At 48.9% G+C, this 24,879-nt stretch overlaps 2 protein-coding genes across 2 annotated transcripts in view; one reads left to right on the forward strand and one right to left on the reverse strand.

Annotated features, from left to right (window-relative positions):
* The window catches only part of TIMP3 (TIMP metallopeptidase inhibitor 3), a 54,540-nt gene extending 50,492 nt beyond the window's left edge, over positions 1–4,048 (reverse strand). Inside the window, exon 1 of the mRNA XM_037160746.2 lies at positions 3,631–4,048. Within this exon, the coding sequence (XP_037016641.1) occupies positions 3,631–3,778 (148 nt within the window). The 5' untranslated portion in view covers positions 3,779–4,048. The remainder of the gene's footprint in view (positions 1–3,630) is intronic.
* SYN3 (synapsin III) overlaps positions 1–24,879 on the forward strand; it is a 401,802-nt gene that overhangs the window by 186,499 nt on the left and 190,424 nt on the right. The gene's annotated exons all lie outside the window — the stretch shown is intronic.

The raw sequence follows: 24,879 nt of genomic DNA on the forward strand, positions 1-24,879 counted from the left end.
AGATGATGTTTAATGAAAACCACTCGCCATTTGGTTTAGCTTCATATTCTTAAAAACTTCTCAAACTAATAAGAAAAGCATTCTTCAAATGACCAGTTCATCTTGGTCCTAGGAGGGGTCATTGGACTTAGAATGTCAAGGGTAAATGAGAGTGGAAAAGTCATGGAAGAACAGTATAACTAACGGGGCATTTAGCCTTACGTAGTAGCTGGGTGACCTTGGGTGAGCACAGCCTCTCTCAGCCTCAGTGTTTTCCATCTGGAAACAATGGGTAGAACCACTACTCTTCAGGTCGCTATGAAGTACATGTGCACAGCAGGCATCTGAGAGCTGTCCCTGCCCTCGTCCTACAGAGAGCAGCCTCCCTCTCTCCAGGGTTTCCAAGATGTTGGGCAGCCCAGGTCCCCTCCCCACGTGGCTGGCTCCTTTCTGAAGTCTGATCCTTTTCTTCTCCTGAAGTCACAAAGCCCAGCGAGGAGTGTCATTGTGTTTAATAGTGAGAGGGAATGGATTTGGCTTCTTTGAAAATAGCTTCTTTTGCTAAAAACACAACTTCAGATCTGATACCAAAAGAATCCACTGGCACTGGTCCCTGTCACAACAATTCTGAGATATGCAGGGACCATCCTCCAGGACTGGCAGTGGGCCTCCGGGCTGAGCCTTTCTCCCAATTCCCAACAGGCTCAGGGGGCAGGCCCCCCAACCCTTCACCTCTCAGCCCCACTCCCCTATGCGAGGGGAGGGGGAGCAGGGAGAAGGCTCTGTGTTCTGAAGCAAAACTCTCTCTACTGCCCTCCCCTGGCAGAAACACTGCCCCCCCATACACACACATCCACTGCCCACCCCTCCTGAGCTGAACAGAGCTGCTGGAGCAGGATCTCCCCAGCCAAGGCTGCCTTCTTCATCCCCAATCCCCTCCCTTCCCTCCTCCAGAGTCAAGGTTTTATCAGAAGTTTCAAGGGCATGACGGGTGGGGAGGGGGCCACAGACATCACGGCCGCCGCCAAGTCCTTTTCTCTCCCCCACAGTGTGTTTTATAAGCCAGCATGTAGTTTACTCTTCTCCTAAACACTCCACTAAGGTGCAGGGCCTGGCGTTGCCATAGAAACACCTTTGAACTCCTCCTCACCCAGAAGACTGTGCCAATCCCCAGGGCTTTGGGGGAGAAAGGCAAAAACAGACACCTGTGGATGAGGAGAAAGGAGAGGGAAGACCATGGTGGGGGGTTCCTTAGAGAGGGCTGAGCTAAGCATGTCGTGCCCTTCACCCGGCAACATGGCACCAGTCCACAAAGAGAAAGAAAAGAGCCAGGAAGGTTTTGGAAGAGGAAGCTGGTGGGCTGGCCTGTGCCCCTTTAATGAGCTATAACGTTGATCGGTGGGTTCATAGAGGCCAAGGGGAATGGGGAGGGGAGCGACTATACATTTCCTTCAGGGAAAGAACGGGCAATCTTCTACCCAGACTGGAAACTGGAAAGGCTGTGACTAGGAAAACTGGGAGCCCCCTACTGGATGCCAGCAGGGTACTATAAGGCCACAGAGGTCAACAAGCAAGCAGCCCGCATCCACACCTCCCATTTTTAAAAGCATTATCTCATCGCTGCCACCAGGGCAGTGCACCAAACCGAGGCAGGACAGTTTTGGATCGGGGCCAGCGTATCGAAGATTTTTTTTTTTGTTCCTTTTTTAGTTTTGCTATCAGAATGTTCTGGTCTTCGGGTACTTCCTGGTAACTTAGCTTTTCTCTGGGCAGTTTACTGGGGTGGTGGGGGGAGTATTTTTTGAATAAATCCAGAGAAATTACAAGAAACTTTCTGCATCAACCCAGGCCCACAGCAGGAACCCTAAGCAGTAAACAGAGTCAGGCAGTGCCCCCATTTGGATGTGGGGTTTCCTTGCTTCTGTTTCCACTGTTCGCTAGCCGACTTGCAAGGTGGGAACCCAAAAGCTGAGGGTGGGAGCAAGGAGGAGGCATGAGGTCTCCCTCTCCCCGCATAGCAGAGAGTCCGAGGGAGCACACCAGAGCCACTGTGGAGCAAAAGAGGACGCCCTGACTCCACCTGTCAGATTCCTGGCCCCAGTGTGTGCTCCTCGCTGAGCAAGACCAGAAGCCAGCAGCACCAGCAGCTCCCAGCGCTGCTCAGGTAGGAATGTACCTACAGGGTGAGAAGAGACAGGCCAAGTGGAATCTGGGTGGGGTCAGTCAGTCAGAGGAGAAGGGAGACTGCCCAGGCCTCAGGCAGCTCAGAAGAATCCTTCTAGGCAATCCACAAACCCAGGGCCAGCCAGGTTTCCCCTGGAGAGGAAAGGGTGACCTCTACCAAGGGTGACCCCGGGCCACACAAACACCCAGCCTAACTGGACTGACCTGGTCACCACAGGCGCCTCCCTCACTTCTCCAGGATTGGGCCAGGCCCACCAGCAGCACCCCTCCCAGCCTCAGCTGCCTCCTCCCCTCCTCCCCTGCAGCACACTTGTGGAGGCCCTCACCCAGGACCCAGTGGAAAATTTCCTTCCCTTTATGACTGCACTTAAAACACACATACTCCATTCTTCACCTCTGAATCGACTCAGCTAGACTGTGTCCCACCCCAACCCCAGCCTGCACACGCGCACACACGCACACACCCAGCAGGGGCCACTGGACGTGCATGCTTTATGAGCTGGAAAGGAGAGGAGAGATGTTTTCCAGCTGCCACTCTACCTCTTGCCATGCAAACAAGTGTCCTGAACGCTCCCACACAAGCTCTCCCACGGTAATCTCAAGGCCCTCGATGACAGCTCCTTCTACTTTGTGCCGCGTCTCTCTAAGCAAGACACAAGTCCAGTCTGGGATTCTCACCAGGCTGTGTGACCTGTGGCATCTTCGTTCTTTTGGTGACAAATCTATTTTCTACTGCTTCTTCTCCCCCTCCTCACACACATTCAAGAAAAAAATAGCCTTCCTGTGAATTCTCACAGCTCTGTGATAAGTGATCCCTCACACACGCCACCTCCTGCTCGCTATCAACACTCTCAAATACAGTTTCTCCGGGGGAGGGTCAACCCCACCGCTTTCTTCTCATTTTCCCCTTAAATCCACCCACATTTAGCAGCCCAAGAAGCTCCATTAGTACTTGCCTGAGAAACTTAAGGCTGGGTTGTGTTTCAATGAAAAGAATGAACTTCTTGGGCACAGAAAGATGATGCGAACTCAGAAAACTTCAAGTTTCTGAGCAACTTTTGTGCACATGGCTGGCGACTTTTCTTTTCTTTCTTTTTTTTAACTATCCAGCATCCCAGCAGTTGAATTGGCATTACAAGCTTTAGGAACCCTTTCCCTTTTTCCCCCAGCCCTTCCTCCCGCCATCGTGAAAAGGGAATTTTACCAGATTGGTAAATTTGGACCAATGGGAACCTCGTACCCTAAAAGGAGAGCAAAGGCTGCAAAGGGTTCGTTCACCCACTATAGGATTTCTCTGCAGGGCATCTCCCCCTCGGCTATATCAGAGCCCCCGCCCCAAGCCCAGGCAGGTAAAGAAGAGCGGGATTTGCCAGGCCACCTGAGCAGCAAGCGGCGTCCCAGTCCGGGCTGCAGCGCGCGACCGGGCACTGCGGGGGCTCCCGCGGGGACACCCAGAGGTGCGCTTACCTATGTCGGAGTTGCAGAAGGCGTCCTGGGGGTGGCTGGGCGAGCATGTGCACGCCTCGGCGCCCAAATACGCTAAGCTCCAGATGCTCAGGAGCACGACTAGCCCGAGCCAGGGAGTCATTGCCGCTGCTGGGGCTACTGCTCTCATCTCCAAAGTTGCCGTGCGCGCCGCCACTGGAGGGGCTACTGCAGCCGGAGCTCGTCTACCCGACCGTACGGGGCAACTCAGACCTAGGGTGCACTGCCTTCCGAGAGCCCAAAAGGACGGGATGGAGTGCGGCGAGACTGTCGCGGCGCTGGCGCACGACTCTGCGGGCCGGCGGTCCCTCCGGGTCGAGCAGGAGTCGGAGCCGGGGCAGGAGCTGGAGAAGACGTCTGAGAGCCTGCCGGCTGTCCGCTCTGCGCCGTTCCGGAGAGCCCGGGAATTATAGCGCGGTACCCTGACACCCCCTCTCGGGGCCCCGCCCCTCCGACCAATCGCGAAGCCGCATTACCTCATCGGCCTCCAAAAAGGGGGCGGGGCTGGGGGCGAGGGGCGACAGGGCGGGGCCACCCGGGACTGTTCGGATCCTTATAGGGAATAATGCGGCTACGGGCACGTGAGTAAATTGGACGTGCCTCCGACCCACACTGGCGGACTAGCCTTCCGAGCAGCGCCCTCGGGCCCCCTCTCGCCCCTACCTTTGCCACACGTTCACCCTGCCTTCTGGACCCCTCTGACCCAAACCAGAATGAACCACTACCCACTCCAGCACCAGCCCCTCCCTGGGTCAGAGGTGGTCCCGGACCTAGAGACCTCGACTGCATCTGGATAAAAGGCTAGGAGAAAAACTACCCTTACATCTCTGGAAAGAGCAGAGTCCGAGGGGAAGAAGCCAGATTACAAGACCTCCCACCCCCTCCACACACACCACACCCCGCGCCACCTCCACCCCTGACTTTCCTGGGTACGAGGAAGCCATCTGCCTTTTGGACTTAGTTACAACAGAAGGTCGGTTCCGCGGAGTAAATTGTGAAGTCATTCGAAAACCACTCTTCTGGAGGTGGGGGGTCAACAAAACGAAGTTACTGCACCCCTGTGAATACATAGGGTAATTGTCTGTGGTGGTAGTGTTGTGAAGAAAACAAAACGGAGTAATGGGGTTACAACTGACTGTGGAGGGCACTGCTTTTTGTGGGGGTGGGAAGAGAAAATTCTCTCTGAGGAGGTGACATCCACGCTGAGATGTGAACGAGAAGGCTCAGCCATGTGAGAATCTGGGAGGAGAGGACACCATTCGGGGAGAACAGCCAGTGCAAAGGCCCTGAGCATATTCGAGAAACAGTAAGTAGAAAAGGCAGGAGGAAATGGTAACCCCGCCCAGGGCAGGCAGGTCTCCACCCTTTAGCAAGGAATTTGAGGGCAAACTGATCCAAAACTAGGGTAAAACCAGAGGACTATCCAGGATCTTAAAACTGTGAGCTGAAATGAATAATTGCTACTAACTAATACCATGACTTTCATTATTAAGTAATGATCTTGATTCTACCTTCTATTTTTGCATACCCCACCTCATTATACCTCACACTCATAGACAGGGAGAATACCAAGTTTTAACCATACTCTCCAGATGAGGAAACCGGCACATAGAAGTGACAGGACTTGGCCAGCAGCCAGGAGGTCCGTGCACTCGTTCCCACCTTGGGAGAGAGGCTTGTGTTTTGGGTCCGTAGCAGCGGTCAACTGTGACTGTGCCAGTGCCCCCTTTACTCTCTGCCTTTCTCTGCCAGCTCATCCCATTTAGAAATACTAAAAGTTTAAAAGAAACACGAACTGCAAATACTACTCAGAAAAGCAAGCTGCGCCTCTTTCCCAGAAATGCCTTTCTTTACCCCTCAGACAAGTGACATTGGGATGACGGAGCAGAAAATGTCCTTGGAAATGGTATTTCCAAGAACATTTTTAAAATTCCTTTTCATCCCTTAAAATTCTTAGCTGTAAGGAAAGGGGTCTAGTTTTCACATTTTTCTGCCTTGTTCCCTTCTAGCTTTTAAGAGCCTCCCCACCTCAACTCTAACTTTTGCCTGTGACCTATACAGTTCTTTCTCTGCATGTTTATTCTAGCACTTTGCTCATTGTTTCCTGGGATATTGGCGTATTATTTCCCCAACCACACTAGAAACACTTGGAAGCCTGAGATATTTGGGCCACACAACTTTTTAGTCTTCAGAGCACAAAATGGGGTCCTGGGAGACCTGGGTGTAGGTGTGGCCAGCAGTCCACCGAGTGTTGAGAAGTGAACACTCAGGAACCTCCCCCCACACACACACCGGGCATTGAGTGAATGAGGGCATACTTGGTGGGATTTGAGAATCTCACTTATTCCTGCACAGTGCCAGTCATGTGGAAGGTTTTACCTTTTACAGCCTTTCTAGACCAAATCCATTTTGGATAAGCATCTTATGCGATAGGATAGAGGCCCTCTCTTCTCTGTTTTCTTTTCACATTGCTGTTTTGTCCAAAATGCCAATGTTTTCTCCAAGGGAAGGTTTGCCAGAATATGAGTATGAGGCAGAGATAACTTTTGCCGAACTGTAAGCAGCAGGTTTCTTATAGGAAGCATCAGAAGCATTGGATTATGGCAGCTCCTTAATTATGTAAAAAAAAGAGCAATCTGATTGTTTTTCCAACTGAAAGGTAATGAAATTGTCTTTCAGTTTAGTTCCTCTCATCCCCTATCCTAAACTAGTCCACGCAGCATCTGTGGCGTTTATCTTCTCTTTCAGTCAGGAAGTTCTCCCTAGTGTCTAACCTGAGGGGACTCCACTCTGCCCAGCCATGTGAGGTCGACTCAGTCCTCATCTTGAGGAAAAGGAGAGCAATCTCCATAAGTCTCTGTCCGGGGGAGCCCTTCTGCCAGGGTTAGCCCCTCCAGCAAGCAGACCTCACAGCCATCCACCCAGATGGCATCGTGTCCATGGGCCTAATGTGTAAGAATTGCTCTTTCGAGGCCACTTTATAAGGTAGATGGGGTGAACTGGGGCTAATGGTAAGGGTGAAGTTACTGACTCTCCAGTATCTTTTCTTGACTGCTAAGGACAATGACAAAATTTATAAACCTTGGAAGAATGGAAGAGGTTTCAAAATGTACCTGTCTGACCTGCCTTCAAAACCTACCAGGCTGACCTGGTCTTTCCTTTCCTGGAACTTTTCATGACCAACCACCCGCTTTTCATATCAGGTTGCAGAAGGCTGGGATCTCCGGGAAACTTCTCATAGGCATGTACAGGTCTCATCCTCTTCCCATCCGTGAGAAAGATAAGGTCCAGACAGGTGAAGGAATTTTCCCAGCATCTTGTGGTCAGCTGGTGGCAGAGCCGAGATTGTGCGGCAGCGCGTGACCTGGCGTTTGCACTGAGGTCATGGAAACCGCAGCCCCTCCCAGGCCTGGGTCTGAGTTTCAGATCTGTCGATGAGTTCACTTCAGCGTCTCTGTCGTGCACGACGTGAAGAATTCCGCCTACACTGACTAACCGGATAGTTGTCTCTGATGATAATCAGTAGCTCTGCCCGCCCGGCCAGGTGAGCCGATTAGAGTGAAGACGGCTCTCGACTCCTCAGAGGTTTCTCTCTCGTGTGTTTATGGTTTTCCTTTCTGAGTTACTGTTTAACGCCTTTTGGAAATGTCCCGAACGTATTTCTGCAGAGACACATGAACACTTTCAGGGGGACAAAAGATGCCTGGGTTACAACACAGCAAACAGTCTGAGGTTTGTTCCCAAACTTGCTGCAGAAGGACAGACGTGTGTGTGCAGACAGGTCACCTCGCCTATCCAGGCATTGATTTCCATTCTTATTGGCTGAGAGATATAGCTCAGTGGTCTACGAGATTCCCCTTGGCTGGAAAAGTCTAAGATTTCATGGAAAATTCTCAAGAACAAGGTGAATGTTACTGAAGGGAAGACAGACCTGGCCAGTTAAACAGGTTTGAGGCCAATCACATGTGCCCAAGACGGACGCGCATCAGTCGGTCTCTCAGGCAACAGTTACCGAGTTCTTATCTGGTCTCTGCTCCAGGACTGAGCCCGAAACCAAAGACTGTGACACGGAGGCAGAGGCCGGGCCGAGGTCTTGTTCCCGATGCAGCCCCATTGTAATTACTTGTTTTTCAGTCTGTTTGCCTCGTGGATCATAAGCACTAAGAGATGAGAAAGTGTGTTTTTTTACTTTGTCCATACGTTATTCCAAGACTTACTGAACTCCTATACTGTGTTCAGATTGTGGCTTACACGTCACCTTCTCCAGGAAGCCTCTTCTAATGCCCCTCCCCAGTCTCCATCACCCCCCTTCCGCGTGTCCCCACAGCACCCTGTGCTTCCTTCTTTCACACTACTTACCCGAAGGTAATGTGATTGTTGACCCGTCTGCTTCTCTTCCCGAACTATAAGCCCTTTGAGGACAGGGGTCAAGTGCTGGTGACAAAGAAGGCAGTGAGAAGTGGTTGAATGAGCGGAGTTGATTGGCCCCACCAGCCCCTTGCCACTATTCAGGTGGGCTGGTGGAGCTCGCTGACTCCTATCCCTCCGGCCAGTGCTAGGGGGCACTGTAAGCCAGAAATCACCCGTTCCCCAGCCTGCAGTCTCAGCCAGTCTCACTGCAAGGGCTGGAGCCGTACAGTTCCACACTAGTCAGTGGGGTGCGGGTGCCTTTGAGTGGGTACAGCTGACCCCTCCCGTCTGCAATAGCCACAAAGCTCTCAGTCAGCATCCCGTCTGAGTCCGCAGCTGCCCACCTTCTCCACCCTCAGGCTGGCCACATGTCAACCCGATGGGGAGGCTGCTCTTGGGAAGAGAGAATACTTGTGAATCATGGATTTGGGGGGACACGGGGTCTGGGAACACAGCAGGGGATGCCACGGTCCTACTCTTCCTGAGCTGCCTCGAAATTAAACCTGCAGACGGTGCTGACAAGACAGGGATTGCTTCTGGTGCCTCACAGAAGAACACCTCTTTTCTCTCCTGCTTGTTCCTCTCCGGACCCTAGCCACAATGCCTTCCCCCAATCCCGCAGTCCATCTGAAAGTCATTACACTCAAAATAGCCTTTCCCGGCAACAGACAGCCCTAGTCCACCCATCGCCGTGAGCCCTGGCTGGACCCTCCGTGGAGCTGCTGCCCAGCATTGGGCCATTAGGAAGCTGAGACAGTAGGTACTTCAGGTTCTCTGGGTCTGGCTCCAGCAAGGAGTAAACACCTTTCTGTGCTCCCGTCTGGAGCCAATTCTGTGGCAGTAAAATTGCAGAGCGTCTCTGGCCCCAGTTCTCCCCCAGCCCTGCCCGGGAGTGAAGACCCCTCAGTGAGAGTCTCTGGCTGCTTCACCTGAACCGTTGGTTTTCACATTTCTTTCCACCCCCAGCTACTCCCAGAGATTTTAAGGCAGAAAACACATGTGCGCTGCACAGACATGTTATGCCCTGTGTTTTCTGGGGCAGTGGGAGACGGGAAACTGTGTTACTATTTCCAGCTCCTGCTTTAAAAATTCTTTCTTTAATGCCTGTGTGCTCAGTCAGTCATTTCTGCAAAGGCTAATATGAAGTGGAGGGAGAACTTCTCCTTGTGTCTTAATGTCTTCCTCATGCCCGTGAAGTTCATGTGTTTTTCCTTTTAAAACAAGTAGCTCCTTTGTGGTTTCTTTAAAGGCTGAATGCTGTTTCGCACAGTCGATGCACATGAGCATGTCTGCCGGGTGCCCTCTTGGCTTGGGAAGGGGAATGGGATGGGGCGATGGTCGGTCTCCTTTCAGACTGGGCTGGACATCCTATTTCTGCCAAGCACTTGAACTCTCTTCTGTGGAACCTGCTGGAACTGAAATTGATTTGTCCTGGACTACAGGGAGGATCCAAAGAGCACTTGATGCTACTGATCACATCCTTCCTTGAACTTGGCAGCAAAGACCACCCACTCTGGGTTTTCGCTTTCTACCTCTCCAACTGTACCTTCTCGGTCTTCTTGGCAGACTCCTCAGGCTCTTCCTGTCATGAAAGTGTAGGTGTTTCCCAATTTTCTGTCCCTGGCTCTCTTCCCTCCCCTTCTACCCTCCACCCTCCCCCTGGCTAACACCGTGCTTTCTTGTCCTACTTCCCACTGTGCCCTGTGCCCTGGAGCGGGCACTACCAGCAGCAGCACCCTGCTGAGCTCCAGTCTCTATCCAGCTTCCCCTTGGACAATTGCACCCAGTGGTCCTGTGGCTGCCTCAGGCCCCAAAGGCTCCAAACTCATTGTCTTTTCCCCTCCCTCCACCACAGTGTTACCTGTCCCTAGCAGTGGCACCATAGTTCACCAAGTCCCGTCGATTCTCCCTCCACTCATCTTCCAACCATCTCCTTTGCCCCATTCCCACCATTTCTGGCTTGGATCAGGCCTGCAAAGATCCTCTCCTGACCATTTCAGGAGTCACATAATTGGTTGCCCTGCCTAAAGTCCTTCTCCACAAATCCAACTTTTGCACTGCTGCTCTTGGAAAGCTTTTCAACCATAAATTGGAAAGCATGCTGTCCTTTGCTTCCAGTGATTCATTTGTTCTCCGTGGCTTGCTGAACAAAGCCTCACACTGCAAAGAAAGGCATGCAAGGCCCTCTGTGATCCAGCTCTTCCCAGGGCCCCACAGAGGGGGACCATTCACATAGGACACAATGTGATGGCTACCCCCAGGTTGTGCAACAGCAGGCCTGTCCTTGCTTATCTCTCCAAACCTAGGTCCCAGTTCCCATCTCCCACCCCTTTATGTTCCAGCCATCAGTTTCCTGCCTCCAAGGCTTTGTTCGCACTGCGCTCCTTGCCTGGAATCCACTTGCTAACAATATATCCCCCACCCACCTCCATCTCATCTGTCAGGATTCTTTTATCTTTCAGGATTCAGCTAGAGTCATCTCTCATCCCTGTGACACTTGTTGACCTTAGGATGACAAGCTGGAAAGGATTTTTAAGACAAGAAAAAGGAAGGGGAACTGGCATTAATTGAGTACCAGCTCTGTACGGGTCACTTTCAACACAGTATTTCCTCCAGTGCTCACAGCCCTAAGTAATAGGTACTATATATGCCCATTTTACAGTCAAGAAAAATGAGGCAAAACATAAACTCAAAAAGATGTATACATCCCCATGTTCATTGCAGCATCGTTTGTTTACATTAACCAATGTAAGGAAACAGCCTAAGTCTCTTGATGGATGAATAAAAGAAATTGTGGTCTATGAGCACAAAGAAATATTATTCAGCCATAGAAAAGAATGACATCGCTATTTTTTCAGCAACATGGATGGACCTCAAGGATATTATGCTAAGTGAAATAAGTGAGACAGAGAAAGACAAATGCCATACGTTCTCACGTATGTGGAAGCTTAAAAAATGAAGTACAAACAATCTCATAGATGCAGAGAACAGACTGGTGGTGGCCAGAAGTTTGGGGGGGGGGGGAATGAGAGGTGCCAAAACATAAAAAGAGAGCCAATAAAACTGAGACTCAAAGATGTTAGATTTCATGTCCGGTTTCTTTTGATCAAGGAAGTGGTAGAGCTGTGTGGTTGAGATTCAGAGGTCTCTTTCCAAAACAGCACTCTCTCTCTGGAGACTGCGAACTCACTGCACATTTAGGTTCTTTGGGGTATCTGAAGGACTGGTGATTTTCCTCTTTGTCTTTTGGGGTCCCACAGAGTGGTGAGAGCTCTTGGTCATTGTAGGATGCGGCCACGCAGGGGGAGACGCAGGGAGCTTGATCACCAGGCAAGTGAGATGCACCCCCTCTTCTGTGTCCGGTTTGCAGCGGAGAAAAGGTGGGGAAATTACCTGGCAGGTGGTTTCTGGAGGTGTGGGTATGCCCTTCCTTCCTCAGAATTTGGGCGGACGTCGTAAGAAAATTACATTTGTATGACAAAGAAGGGTCCCAGAAACCAGAGGCAAGCTGATAGAATACTGATCAGTACATTTTAACAGCTATTGTCTATGGCTTCATTTCCTCCTGAAATGTCAAGACAGACTGAGGTAATATACCAGGTTTTTGTCCCAGTTCTTCCACACACAATAGCTGGGTGACCTTGATTGAATAAATCAATGCGCCCCCTTTCTTCAGATGTAAAACAAGGGGGGTGGGTTTTACGATTTTTCAAAGCTTCCCAGTGGAATATTCTGGAAGGCAGACTGACCAAGGGTGGGGACCAAGGCCTGTGATGTCAATAAATCTGGGATTTGATCCTTCTTCACTTTTTTCCTATAACCTTCAAGTTTCTTAACCTCTCAGAGCCTCAGAAGTCTAATGGTAAAATAGAGGAGAGATTCATATGTTACAGGATCTTCATGAGGGTAAAACAAAGTATGGTGGATAGGCCCTTGGCACAGGGCCGGCCTGGCACAGGGCCGGCCAGTGTGGTAGTAAATTCTCACTGAGAGCCTGTGTGTACCAGGTTGTGGCCCTATAGGTGTAGAGGTGAGCGAGACCAGTCCCTGCTTCCAAGTGGTGTTATGATCCATGTTTATTGAGAAGAATCGTATTCTGGTATCTTCTTGGACCATGTAAGTAATACCCAAAGAAGGGACGGGGAGAAGGAGGAGGGAAAGAAAACAAAAGCTTGGTAGAAATAGCTCATTCTTACAGAGTGCCCACTGGATCCGGGCATTTTTCTGAGTGGTTTTTATATATTGATCAAGACTCATCCTTATAGCAAACACTGTTAGATAAACCGGATTATCCCCACCACTCCTTTATTCTTCAGATCCTGAAACAAAGGTCAAGAGAGATTATGTAATTTGCCCCAGATTACATGGCCAGGATGCTGCAGTGCTGGGATTGGAAACCAGAGCAGTCTTCACCACCCCGCTAGCCTGCCCCCTCACGGAGAAAGTGAATGTGCAGATTCCAGGGGCAGATGCTCCGTGTCTATCACCAGGCAGGTCTTCCTTCCCAGAATGCCTTGCACCCACCAGTCAGGGTGTGTGACAACATGAACCAGATATGGCCCCTATCAGAAGAGACACTTAGCAGGGCAGTGAGTACATCAGCAGGCCTCCTGGAGAATGATATTCAATGGAGTCCGTGTGATTTCCAGCCCTTGGGATGAGCACAAAAGCTAGAATCAGAATGCTTGTTCAAGTCCCATCTCTTCTATCTAAGTTTTTCTCTAAGTTTATTCTCAAACTGAGGACAAACATCTAATTCACAGAGGTAGTTTCAAGGATTAAATACTAGCTTACATTGACTGAGCCAGGCCCGGCCCCATGTATAAATTACCTGTATAAACTTATTTAATTCTCACAACTCTATGATATGGGGGCTGTATTACCACATCCGGTTTAGAGAAAAGAAACCTGAGGCACAGAGAGGTTCAGTAATTTGGCGAAGATCACATAGTTAAGAAGTGGTGGAACCAGAATTTGGAGTTCAGCGTCCATTTCTGTGCTCTTTAACACCTCTCTGCATTCTGGGGATTGGTTGAAAATAGTTCGCAGACGCCAAATGATATTGTTATTCTGTTCTCTCATACCCACATCTTAAATCTTTGTACACTGTCCTGGTGGCCTGGAGTGCCTTTCCTCCTCACACCTGGCTACCTCACTGGTCTAGAGGGGCGAAGAGGAAGGCGCTGGAACCCCGAGTGGTATGCTAGAAGCTGCTCAGAGTGGCTTGTGGGAGCCAATTGATACATTTCCTGAAAATCTAGTCAGTTGCTAAGTACAGCCATTATTAAAGCTTTAATTATATAAACTTATGATTAATTAAGTTATATTTAAAACAAGGGTAATAGGTACTTAAAACTCATCACTCCTTAATTTATTACATTATACTCTTATCTACGCTCTTGCGGTCATTTCCAGCCATTGTATCTGTGTGGTGGAAATATTGTGTAATGGTGCGCTAGCAAGTCTTCGTTCAGTGACATCACATTGGAACTTAAAATTGTCCACGATCAGAGTACTCCTATTACAGCAATTGATAGATGCTATAAACCAGGGCATTTTGTCCTGGAGAGCTAGTTCAATATTTGCCAGCTCACCCTCTCCTAGCTGTGTGGTCTGGGATGAGTAACTTTTCTGTGTCTTGGTTTTCTCATCTGTAAATGGGAACAGCATTTATTAGTGCCGACCTCACAGAGTTGTGAGGAATGAACGATGGTGCAAAAAGCCTGGCACAGAGCAGCCATCAGTGAATGGCCACTGTCAGTGTTATTATTAAGACAATATTATTCTCGGGCATCGTCTACAAGGAGCCTTTCCTTCCACCCAAGCGGGTGCTACCCTTCAGAGACTGCCTCTGCCTCCTCTTTAGAAAGTGAATTAATCGACAAAATCTAATTGAGTTTTCTCTTCTGAGCACTTAGCACAATGCCTGACACACAGCAGGTCCTCAACAAACTGTTAGATTCGTTTAGACGGTTAGTGAAGAAAGAGTTCAAAAGCTACTGGGAAACCAGCACTCAGAAACCAGCGGCCTCTGTAATCACATTACAAACTTAAGAACTTCTTTTCCACATCTAAGCAATACTGGATTATTGTGTTTGAGGTTCGTGCATTGGGAGTACCTTATAGTGAGGTCATTTTGGAATTTGAGGAACTAAAATCCCCCTGACCTGGCGCCCAGATAGACCCACCACACACTGAGATCTGTTTTATAAAAAGTTCCCAGTGTGTATAACATGGAGCCCCTAAGCTAGTTCTAGCATGTCAAGTAGGAATATGGCCAGCAATTTCCAAACTGCTTGAGGGTATTTGAAACTGCTTCTGCCTCAAGTATTTAGAGAAAAAAAGATCTTGATGTCACATCAACAAACTCGGAAAGAGATTGCACATACCTTGCCTGGGAGCCAGTGATTGAAGGCCGATTGTAGAGAAGAAGGAGGGAGAGGCTGAAGGCGTGTTGAAAAATCATTTTTTGGGTCTGTTGTTCCTTTGTATGAGCTGACTGCTGACTTATGCAACACCCAGTAATTAAAATGGCTGGAATGCTTTGCATTTTTACAGTAAAGTGAAGGCAGCTAGGAGGCCCAAAGCTGGGGTGGGCTGGAGAGGTGCCCAGTGATCCTACCCCGACTGCCTGCCCCTTGGCCTGGCAGAGGTGGCTGGCATTTGCCTTGGGGTGTAGTTTGGGGGGTGGGGAGGAAGAGGGAAGATGCACTGCTGTCCCCCTCCCCCATTCAGGTGCATGGAGGTGGTCCATGCAGGTACAAGCACTGCATGGACCACCCACCTTCTGGAAGTCTGCAATGATTCGTGGTGATGCCTAGGAATGATAAACAATGGTAAAGCTCTCTTTTATTAAATACCTACCTTGTGCCAGGTCCCGCACTAATAAGGTGACAAGTATTATCCAATTTCAAGAAAAATGATCAGATCATATCACTCTCATGCTCAAAACTCTCTGTGGATTCCTAGTGCATTTAAAATAAATCCTAAATGCCTCTGCCTTCATACCCTGCATGATGTTGCCCCCACTGTTACTGCCCTATGCCCTCCCCTGTCCCTGGAGCTCCCCATATTCCCACCACACTGCTGGCCTCCTGTTCATTCTTTCTCTGAGTCAAGCTCAGGCCCTGTTCCAGGGCTGCCCCGCCTCCTCCCCATCCTTCCCCAGGTCCTGCCATGGCCAATCCCTTCTCATTATTCAGCCCCCAGCTCAGATGTCACCTTCTCAGAGACAGCTGCCCTAGGTGAGTAGCACAGCCATCTCTGGTCACTCATGCCTCCCATCATCACATTTTTTCAGCTTTCTTTTCTCTTAGTACTTATCACTATCTGAAAAAGTCTTTTTTGTTTGTTTATTTCTGATTTTCGCCGAACGGAAGCTCCTTGAGGTTAGGGCCCTCTCCTGTCTTGTTAACTGTTGTGGCTGCAGAACCTAGATCAGCGTTTAATAAATGTTCGTCAAGATAATGAATCTCCACAATAATCCAACAAGCTAGACATCACTGTCATCATTTTCCAGATGAGTGAACTACAGCTCAGGGAGGTTAAATCATCTGCCCAAGGTCATCCCATTAGAAGTGATGTCACCAAGCTCTGTCTGACCCTAAACCCGTGTTTCGGAATGGGTGTACACACCCTTCCCTGTAAATAGCTACACTAGAAAACTGTAGGAAGATAGTATCTGTATTTCAACAGAAGGAACAATAACACAAGGCTACATGAGTCCTTTAGTAATATAATGATGGTGGTACCAAGAAATAAGAATATAAGCACTTGATGGGAACCCACAACATTGGTGTTCTAGTCCAAGTTCAGCTCTCTGTGTACACTTGGACTATCTATCTCTGGGTGGGTTGGGTGCATGTGTGTGTGTGTGTGTGTGTGTGTGTTTTCTTTTGGAATGTACAAAGAGTGTCTGCTTTCACTTCCCTAGGGGACAACTACATGACAGTGTCCCTTTACTGTCCCAAGATGGAGAGGCTGGTATACTGCATGGATTGCTAGAATGGAAATCATACCTAGGGAAAACCAGGTGTGTGCCTGCCTGTGGGTGACTTCTGGAATAAGCACCTGGATTTAAAAGGTAGCCTTTGAAGGCTTCGGGTGCTCAAAGATGGGCGGACTGCCCTGTCCGTGTCCATGTGCTGCCTCCCTGATCAACGCTGCCTGCTCAGCCTGGCCTTCGGGCCCCAGAGTTGACCCCAGCACACCCACCTGTCCAGGCATCAGCCTAGCCAAGCAGGATCTGCATCCTTCCTCACCAGGACATGAGCTGTATCCCCTTCCCACCGGCAGCTTTTTAAAAAGTGCTTTCGTTTGATGTAATTCCACCTTACAGAAAAGTTACAAGAATAGTTCAGAGAATTACTAGATACTTTCATCCAGATTCCCCAAATGTTAACATATTATTACATTTACCTTATTTTCCTCCTTCACGTCCCCTCTCTCACTGTCTCTCTGTCTCTCTGTTTCTCTCTCAAACACACATGCACACGCACACACCTGTTTAATAATAAGCTGCAGACACAATGCTTCTTCAGCCCTAAATATTTTAGTGTGTGTTTCCTAATTACAAGGCTACCACCAGCTCTTTGCAGTGTGAGGCAGCTCAGCCCACAGGAGTTGCATTCAAACCCAACTCTACCTCTTACTGTGTGCTTTTATGCAGAAGATTTCACTCTTCTGGACCTCAGCGTCCACATCCATGAATTGGGGGCACCTCCCTCATAAGGCTGATATGAGCATTAAATGAGACACCCCCTGTCAAGAGCTTGCCATGTTCTCAGGGCACCAAAAGTGCACAACAAGTAATTAGGAGTGTGTTTTGCTAGAAGGCTGTATATTTTTTCTCCTTGGAAGTGGTTTGAATTTCTAGGATTTCTTTGTTTCCTTCTTAAGGTCAATTCTCATGAGAAAAAGGACAGATTCTGTCTTTTGTTCACCGTGTTTATTGAACACCTGCCTGGGGTCTGACCCTCTTCTGGGTACTGAGATGGTGCTGCACACAGGACAGATGCAGTCCCCACCCTCACATTTGTGTAGTGGAGACAGACGGGCCAGGTGGAGCAGAGACAAATCTCTGGAGCAGGTGGAGCTTCAATGGGTTGTAAATGCAATGACAAACAGGCAACCGAGTGACCTGGGGGCCAGGGGTGGGGGGGGGCATTCTGCTAGGTCCTTTTAATCTGAGAAAATGCCTTCTGGGAAAATGTCAAACCCCGTTTGGTTTTTCAATGACTGTTTTTATTCATGCAGTGCATCTCTCTGGTGGGATGTGTGAGGGTTTAAGTCCTCCTATGGGAACCTAATAATGGGAGCATATGCTTTTCTACCAACTTTGCAGCTATTATCCCATCAGCCTGACTCCCTGTGAGGTAGGTACTATCAGCCTCATTTTCTAGATGAAGAGACTGAGGTTCAGAGAAACAAGTTCATTTGCCTCCCTAGAACCATGATGTTGACCCCTTCCTGCTCACGAGGAAGAAAACGGCACATTTTAATTCGAGGAAAAAGCACTGTCGGAAGACGCAGCTCTAACCTGGCTCTGCTGCCTGTGAGCCGTGGAGTCTCGCATAGCCCTCCAAGGCACAGAGCGGCACTGGGTGGTCCCTCATGCCTGCCCCCACCCCGCACTGTAACAGGAGAGCCCACCTGGTCTTTTTCTTCCTCTCCCTCCTCTCTGAAAACCGACACAAAGACAGAAGAGAAGTAGGAGGAAGAGATAAGTTGTAGGTATGACCTGTACTAGGTGATCACACCTTGAGCCAGAGAGTGTGTCTGTCTCTGACAGGTGGGCAGGCACAAAGGGGACAGGTGACTCCTCTGCCTCACCACAACGCAGCACAGGCTCAAGCCCTGCTCTGTGTGAATTGCATTTGTTCTCACACCACTTAGAAAAGCAGTGACATTATTTATGGCCACATCTCCTGCAGTGCATAGATGCCTGGTGTAGTACACCGTTCTATTCCAGGACTCCTGATTGGAACAGGCCACTGAGATGCCGGAGCGTTTCCAAAGCAGGGTGGATGGGGGTAGAGTTACCACTGTGGTTAGTTGACTGTGTTAGTGATCTATTGCTATGTGGCAGTATTACCATACACCTAGTGGCTTAAAACAACACACATTATTATCTCATGATGTCTGTGGGTCTGGGACCCAGGCTCAGCTTAGCTGGGTCCTCTGCAAGGCCACAGTCTAGCGCTGGCCAGAGCTGCAGTTTCATCTGGGACCTGAGGAAGAATTCATTTCCTTAGTCATAGGATTATCGGCAGCATTTGGTGTCCTGCGGACTCGTTCTCACTGGCTATGGGCTGGAGTTCACGGTCAGTTCCTTGCCACCTGACTGTCTTCACAGGCAGATCACTCTATGGCAACTTGCTTCTTCAGAGCCTGCAGGGAAGAGGGCCTCCTCCCAAGACGAGCCCTGCAGTCTTATGGAATGTGACCATGTGCACATCATCACATAGACCTTCTCACCTTTGCTGCCTTCTGTTGGCCAAAAGCATGTCATAGGCCCTGCCTTCACTCAGGAAGAGAACTGTGGACACCAAGAGGAAGGGACTGTGGGCACCACACCGGCCCACCCTCCAATCAGGCTGATCGGAATGTTGAAAGCCCTAGAAGCCATGGAGGATGGAGAACAGTTGAAAGCACTTGAAATGGGAAAGAGGACAATAATGGGATAGTATACACTCATATTGCTTTAACCGACAACTTTTCACATAGGAGCTCACTTAACCTTCGTGCAGCCCTATTAGGTAGATACTATCATCATCTGCATTTTACAGATAAGGAAACTGGGACACAGATAGTTCAAGTAAAATGCCCAGTTGACATAGCTGTTGAGTAGTATTGCTGGGAGTGGAACCCAGACAGTCTGTCTCTTGAGTTCATGTCCAGCTAGGACTGTCCAGTCATTAGAAGACGAGATTGACTTTCCCCCAAAAGACACTAGGACCAAAGGGTACCAGCTACAAGATGTGAGGCCTCTCAGAAGCTCTGAGTCCAGATTTCCAGGGTACCAATAGTAGGTGCTGAGGAGCAGCTGCCTGGATTAGGCCTGGCAAGTGTGCTCCTGGGCACCGCAGTCCTCACCACTCCCTAGTGCTGTTCAATTGAGGCCACACGTCTATTATTTCTCATACTCCCTTTTTAAGGCCCCAGATTGTCTCCTAAACTCGTAGGCCAGGCATGCCCCATAGTCACTGGAGGATGCAAAGGAGGAGCTCAGCACCTAGAGGAAGAGAGCCCAAGGACTCCAATAGCAGAGGGTCAGCCTCTGCTGGGAACTGGGACCAAGCCCTTGCCTCCCTCAGTCTTTAGCTCCCTTACTTGTGTAATGGCTTTGACAGCTTCTGGTCCCACTGGTCTTCAGCTGGATTCAATGAGCTCCTGGAGAATGGCCTAACTCTTAATATCCTCAAGGCTCAGCTCCACAGACCGAAAGAAGCCAAATTCCTTGTGTTAGAACTATGAGACCTGAAAACCCATTTGTATCCCTTCTTATTACGGAATTTTCCTTCAGAAATGGTTTTGAAGGAGAACAAAACCCAACCCTTTGAGGAAACAGGAAGGAGAGGACTCGTGGAGGGAAGGCTTCATTGTGAGGGAAGGAGCTCTTTGCTGATGCTTTTGTTCTGTTTAAAAAGAAATCTATTCTTCAGCAGAGTGGAAGGAGGGGGGAGAGAAACATATTGTGCTGCACGTCCAATCAGAACTTCAACTCTCTGCTCCAGAATCCCACAGCAGCCCCAGGAAAAAGGAAAATGCACCAGAATATGAGCCGGGAAACCCTTAAACAGCTCTTGTGCCTGGGTCCCACCTCAGCTCATCAATAATAACAATAATAAGAAGCAACACACAAGCAAAATACAGACAAACTCACAGAGAGCAGGATGACAGCTATTGTGGGGGGTGGTTAGGGCCCCCACAAGAGGGGGGAGGGATTGAGCAAGAGGGAAACGGGACTCAGGGAGGTGATTGCAGGGGGCAGGGGAGTGAAAGGGGATTAAACGGTCATGGAAAAATACAATATAAACATTAAGAATAAAAATAAGGAATAGTCTTGAGCCATGGAAAAAAAGTAACACTCAGGTAACACTATATGCCAGGCACTGATACACAAGTAAGTACATTACTATTAATTCCTTTCAGCCTCAGGCCAAGTCCATTGGGGCAAATACGTTTTCATATATCCTATTTGATAGGTGGGAAAACTGAAAACCATAGAAGTTAAGTAACTTGCCCAAGGTCACATAGCCCAGTAGCAGAGCCAAGGTGCAAACCTGTATTGTCTTGCTCTAAGGTTCCTGCCCTTAACCATGACTTAGACCCTCAAGGACTGACTGAGCAGTTACATGGGCAAGGCAGCATGCTAGTATCACAGCAGTGAGAGGACAGAGAAGAGAGGCAGGAGGAAAGCAAGACCCTTAAAAGTCGAATCTTCCAAGCTAGTCCACTTTCTGGCTATGGGACCTTGAATACCTGGGTCTTGCAGGTCTTGGTAGTTCCAGTGCCTTCTACAGTTAAAAAGCAATTGATGGAAGAATGGAGAAAGGGAGGGAGGAGAGAGGGGGAAAGGGAGGGAATAAGAAAGAAAGGAAGAAAAGAAATAGAAGCAATAAAGCAAATCATTGTAACAGCAGCTAGCTCTTACCAAGTGTTTATTATGCCAGGCAGGGCTCTGGGCTTTGCCCACACTATGTCATTGCATCCTCATGATAATGACCCAATAGCTTGGTTAATATTAGTGCCTCCATTTGAAGGATAAAGAAAATGAGGAATGGGAAGTTCAGTAGCTTGTCCAAGGTTACACAGCTGGTAAACTGGGGAGTCAGGATCCCGACCAGGTGGTGCAATTTTAGTGCCCGGGCTCTTAGTCTGTAACAAAATCTGAGTATTTGAGGTAAAGGTGTAATCCCTCCCATTTGCAGCTTACTTTTGGTAGATTACAAAGCTCTGTGTGGTGAAAAATGCCAAGGTGTGGGAGGTGTGAAACGGAAACCAGGGCAGCCCCATGGTGGCCTCGTACATTCAGGCACGGCTCCGTCTGGCCATCTGTAACTTTACTTTCTAGGATACACTCCTGAGACACCCATCTTACCTCCTCATCACCCCCAGGGCCAGCTGCAGCCTGTGAAATTCCAGCCCTGTTCAGCAAAGCACAAGCCAGATGCAGTGCCTCACACCTATGAGCTGGCCGCTGCTTAATTTGTACCCGGGTAGCTAGACAGAGGGGAACAGAAATCAAGGCAGAAGGCCTCAGGGTGCTCAGTCAGGGCACGCCATTCCTGCGCTGGACGTGGTCTTGCTGGAGGCAGAATACAGAGGTTTGCTCGGCCTTGCCGTAAGAGGGAGCTCTTTGTTCCGGCTCTCTCTGCCACGTTTGGCTTTGCTGCCCTGGTTATCCAGTTGCAGAACGGAGCAGTATTTGCCCAACCCGTGTCCTTGCTGGTACTAAAGATTAAAGGAATTGATATAGATGACATCACGGTTGTAAGCTTCAAAGCACATACAGCTGGTAATCATATTTTTCCTATTAACACATTTCCTGGGAAGGCAGTGCGTCTTGGGGGGAAGGGGAGGAAGCATGGCCTGAGAGTCACACAGACCTGGATTTATTTCCAGCTCTGTCACTAGCCAGCTGTGTGTCCTTGGGGAAGTCACTACACTTTTGTGCCAGGATTTCCTCTCTCGTGAAATGGGAATAATAATGCCCCCTTCAGAGAGTTGCAGTGAGGATTATATGAGACAAGTCCTGGCTCACGAAAGAAACATTACGAGGAATCTCTAGTCCGTCCACATCTTACATTCATAGCCTTCCACAACTGTCCTTCTCTCAGGGCAGCCTTGGCTGACCTCCAGGACCAGATCAGAATTCGGTATATTAGCTCTTCATGGCACACATCACATATTACGTTTATTTGGATGACTATTTGATTTACATCAGCCTCCCTAACTAGCCGTATGTAGGCGGGGACTCTGCCTGTCTTGGGGCATCATTGTAACCCCAGTGCCTAACCCAGCCCTGCCGTCATAACAGGTGCTCAGTGAGTGTTTGTGGAGTAAACTGATGAAGGCAGTGAGGAGGCAGTACCTCCCAGTACACTGGTGTATTCCATTGACTCGGAAGGGACTGTTACAGATACATTTTTGTTATTATTAGTGAAAGCCCTGGAGTTTATTCACTTCAGGAAATAACTAGAGCATGTTCAAGATTGTCTTTAAAACAGGGTCACCCCCTTTTGCTTGCTTTGCACAGGCTTTCTCGGGTGGGGCTGCCATTCAATGCGAACTCCACTGGTTGTAATCCCATGGGAATGTTCCCTCGGGCAATGTCCTTTGTCACATCTTGATTTAAACAGAAGGTTGAAGAATGTGGTCTTCCGTCAGAGATCCCCTGTGCCTCTGGTCTGGAAAGTTCGAAATGAGAATGGCCTTGGACCGTTGAAAAGTTAATGCTGCTAAGGTCCTAGCATGACAGCATAGAGCTATCTGCTTCCTGCCACAAAACTTCCTGCCCTGAGATCCTGTTTATCAATCCGTTTGCTCTCCTGCGAGTCTTGACCAGCCAGGACCTGATAGGAGAAAAGCCTTTTCCTCCTGGTGCGGCGCCTGCAGCCCGGATGGTGGCCCATTTCACTCTCCTTTATAATAACTTAGTGTTGCTCACTGGTTTTAGGTGGCATTTCCATGGGCTTTTTATCCAATAGCTAACTTTTCAGTGTGATATGTAGTATGTATGTATTTATTTATTTATTTTATTATTATTATTTTTTTTTTTACTCTCAAATGTCCATCTTTATTAAATAACTGCCTGTTCCCCCTTTGGTAATTATTACAACATATGTTTAGAGCTTTACAGAGTGTAATGGCCCGTGACTTGCACTAAGTAATCTATTTTCTTTTTTAATTTAATTTTATTTTATTGATTATGCCATTAAAGTTGTTCTATTCCCCCCTTCATTCCCCTCCACCCTGCCCCCCTGCCCCCACTATTCCCCCCTTTAGTTTATGACCATGTGTCTCAATTCCTTTAGATTCTGTATTCCCCATACTATTCTTGCCCCCTATCTATTTTCTACCTACCGTTTATGCTACTTATTTTCTGTACCTTCTCCCCCCTTCTCCTCCTTCCTCTCCCCTGTTGCTAACCCTCCATGAGATCTTCATTTTTATGTTTCCACTCCTTATGTAGTATTTTTTTAAAATTCTTAGTTAACAAGTAACATCCATAAGTTCATGGATATTCTTGCTTAGGATAAATCCAAAGCTAGCATTTTAAGTAAAAAATAAAACAAGTCAATTCAAAGACAATACTAAGTAAATATTTATAGTAAACTGTTACAAGAAAATGGCAAAAGTCACCCACATGAAAAGCTAATGTGTGGGTTTCAGAAAGGCAGCAATTATTTCTTTTCTGGTCTCTTTTCCTATTAATCTCTCAGTTCCTTTGGGATAAAGACTGCCTTTTATTCTTTATATCCTAAGTGCTAGCACACTACCTGGCACACAGGGGCTCAGTAAATTCTCTGACTGTGGGATGCACGGATGTAGAAATGATGGACAGCTGAGTGGTGGGACTTGGCCTCTTGGGCTCTGGAAAATGCACTGAGGTTGGGGCCTTCCCAGTGCATGGAGAGCAACAGTGCACCCAGTGAGGACTCTTCTTTCTAAACTGGTTTCTGTGTGATAACAATTGGTAAAAGGAGGGCCAGCCTGGCCTTAGGCCATGAAATGAAATCTCACGTGCCCAAGTTCCAGCTTCCCCTTGTTGGGCTCTCCCCACCTGACAGAATTGCCAGCTGCCTGAAATGCAGGTGTTGCTGAGAATTCCAAAATCTACAAGGCACAAAGGGCACGTCGGACAGAACACACTCGCTTCACGGCCTTGGTAGGTCACTTAACATCTCTGAGCCTGCCTCCTTCTCTGTGGAATGAAGGAGTTATTATAGGAAAAGAAAATCCCTGATTCTGGGAGGGGTGGGTTCTTAACTGGAGACCTACTGGGTAGGCAGCTGGGAGAGGTGCTGATGAGCTGGTGCAAAGCTGGGTTCAGGCTGGAAGAGCTGACGCTGTGACGTCCGGGACCATCTGCACGGTCAACACCGTGCGTGGCTCTGGGTGGGGACAACCGTGAGGTCATGCATGGGCACTCACAGGGTTTAGGAACTTTCCAGTGTGTGCCTGGGTGGCAAGGGGTGGCTTCTGCCACCGGGGCCCCTACCTACCTCTGAGCGATGGTCGTGGCGGCCTTGCGCCCATTTTGAATTCTTATGCCTCTCCCTAGGACCCCATTTCACGTTTACTGAATGCTTTTCATGTCCTCTGTCCCATCTGATCCCCATGGGGTCTCAGAGGCCCCTTTGGTAGTGCAGAGAGAGTGCACTTTCTTCTTCCTGGAGCTTTCATTCTAGGTGATGGGGTCAAGAAAACCCGCAAGCACAGAGCCTGGGACATGAAAAGCAGAGGATGTTTTAACCAAATACTCAAGGCCGTGGGGCTCAGTAGAAAGAGTACCTGCTGCATTGGCTGATGTGGCTCAGTGGATTGAGAGCCAGCCTGTGAACTGAAAGGTCATGGGTTCAATTACCAGTCAGGGCACATGCCTAGGTTGCTCGAGAGAGGCAACTGATCGATGTTTCTCTCACGTGTCAGTGTTTCTCTCCTTCTCTTTCTCCCTCCCTTCCCCTGTCTCTAAAAAATGAATAGATAGACAGACAGACAAATAAAAAAGAAAGAAAGAGCACCTGCCGTGGGACAGAGAGTGCCCTAAAGGTGGGTCAGAGGACTGGACGTGGAGCCAGACCCCTGCTTTCAGAG

Source organism: Artibeus jamaicensis, unplaced genomic scaffold, assembly GCF_021234435.1.
Source record: "Artibeus jamaicensis isolate MK-2021 breed Jamaican fruit bat unplaced genomic scaffold, CSHL_Jam_final contig_233, whole genome shotgun sequence".
Lineage (NCBI taxonomy): Eukaryota > Metazoa > Chordata > Mammalia > Chiroptera > Phyllostomidae > Artibeus > Artibeus jamaicensis.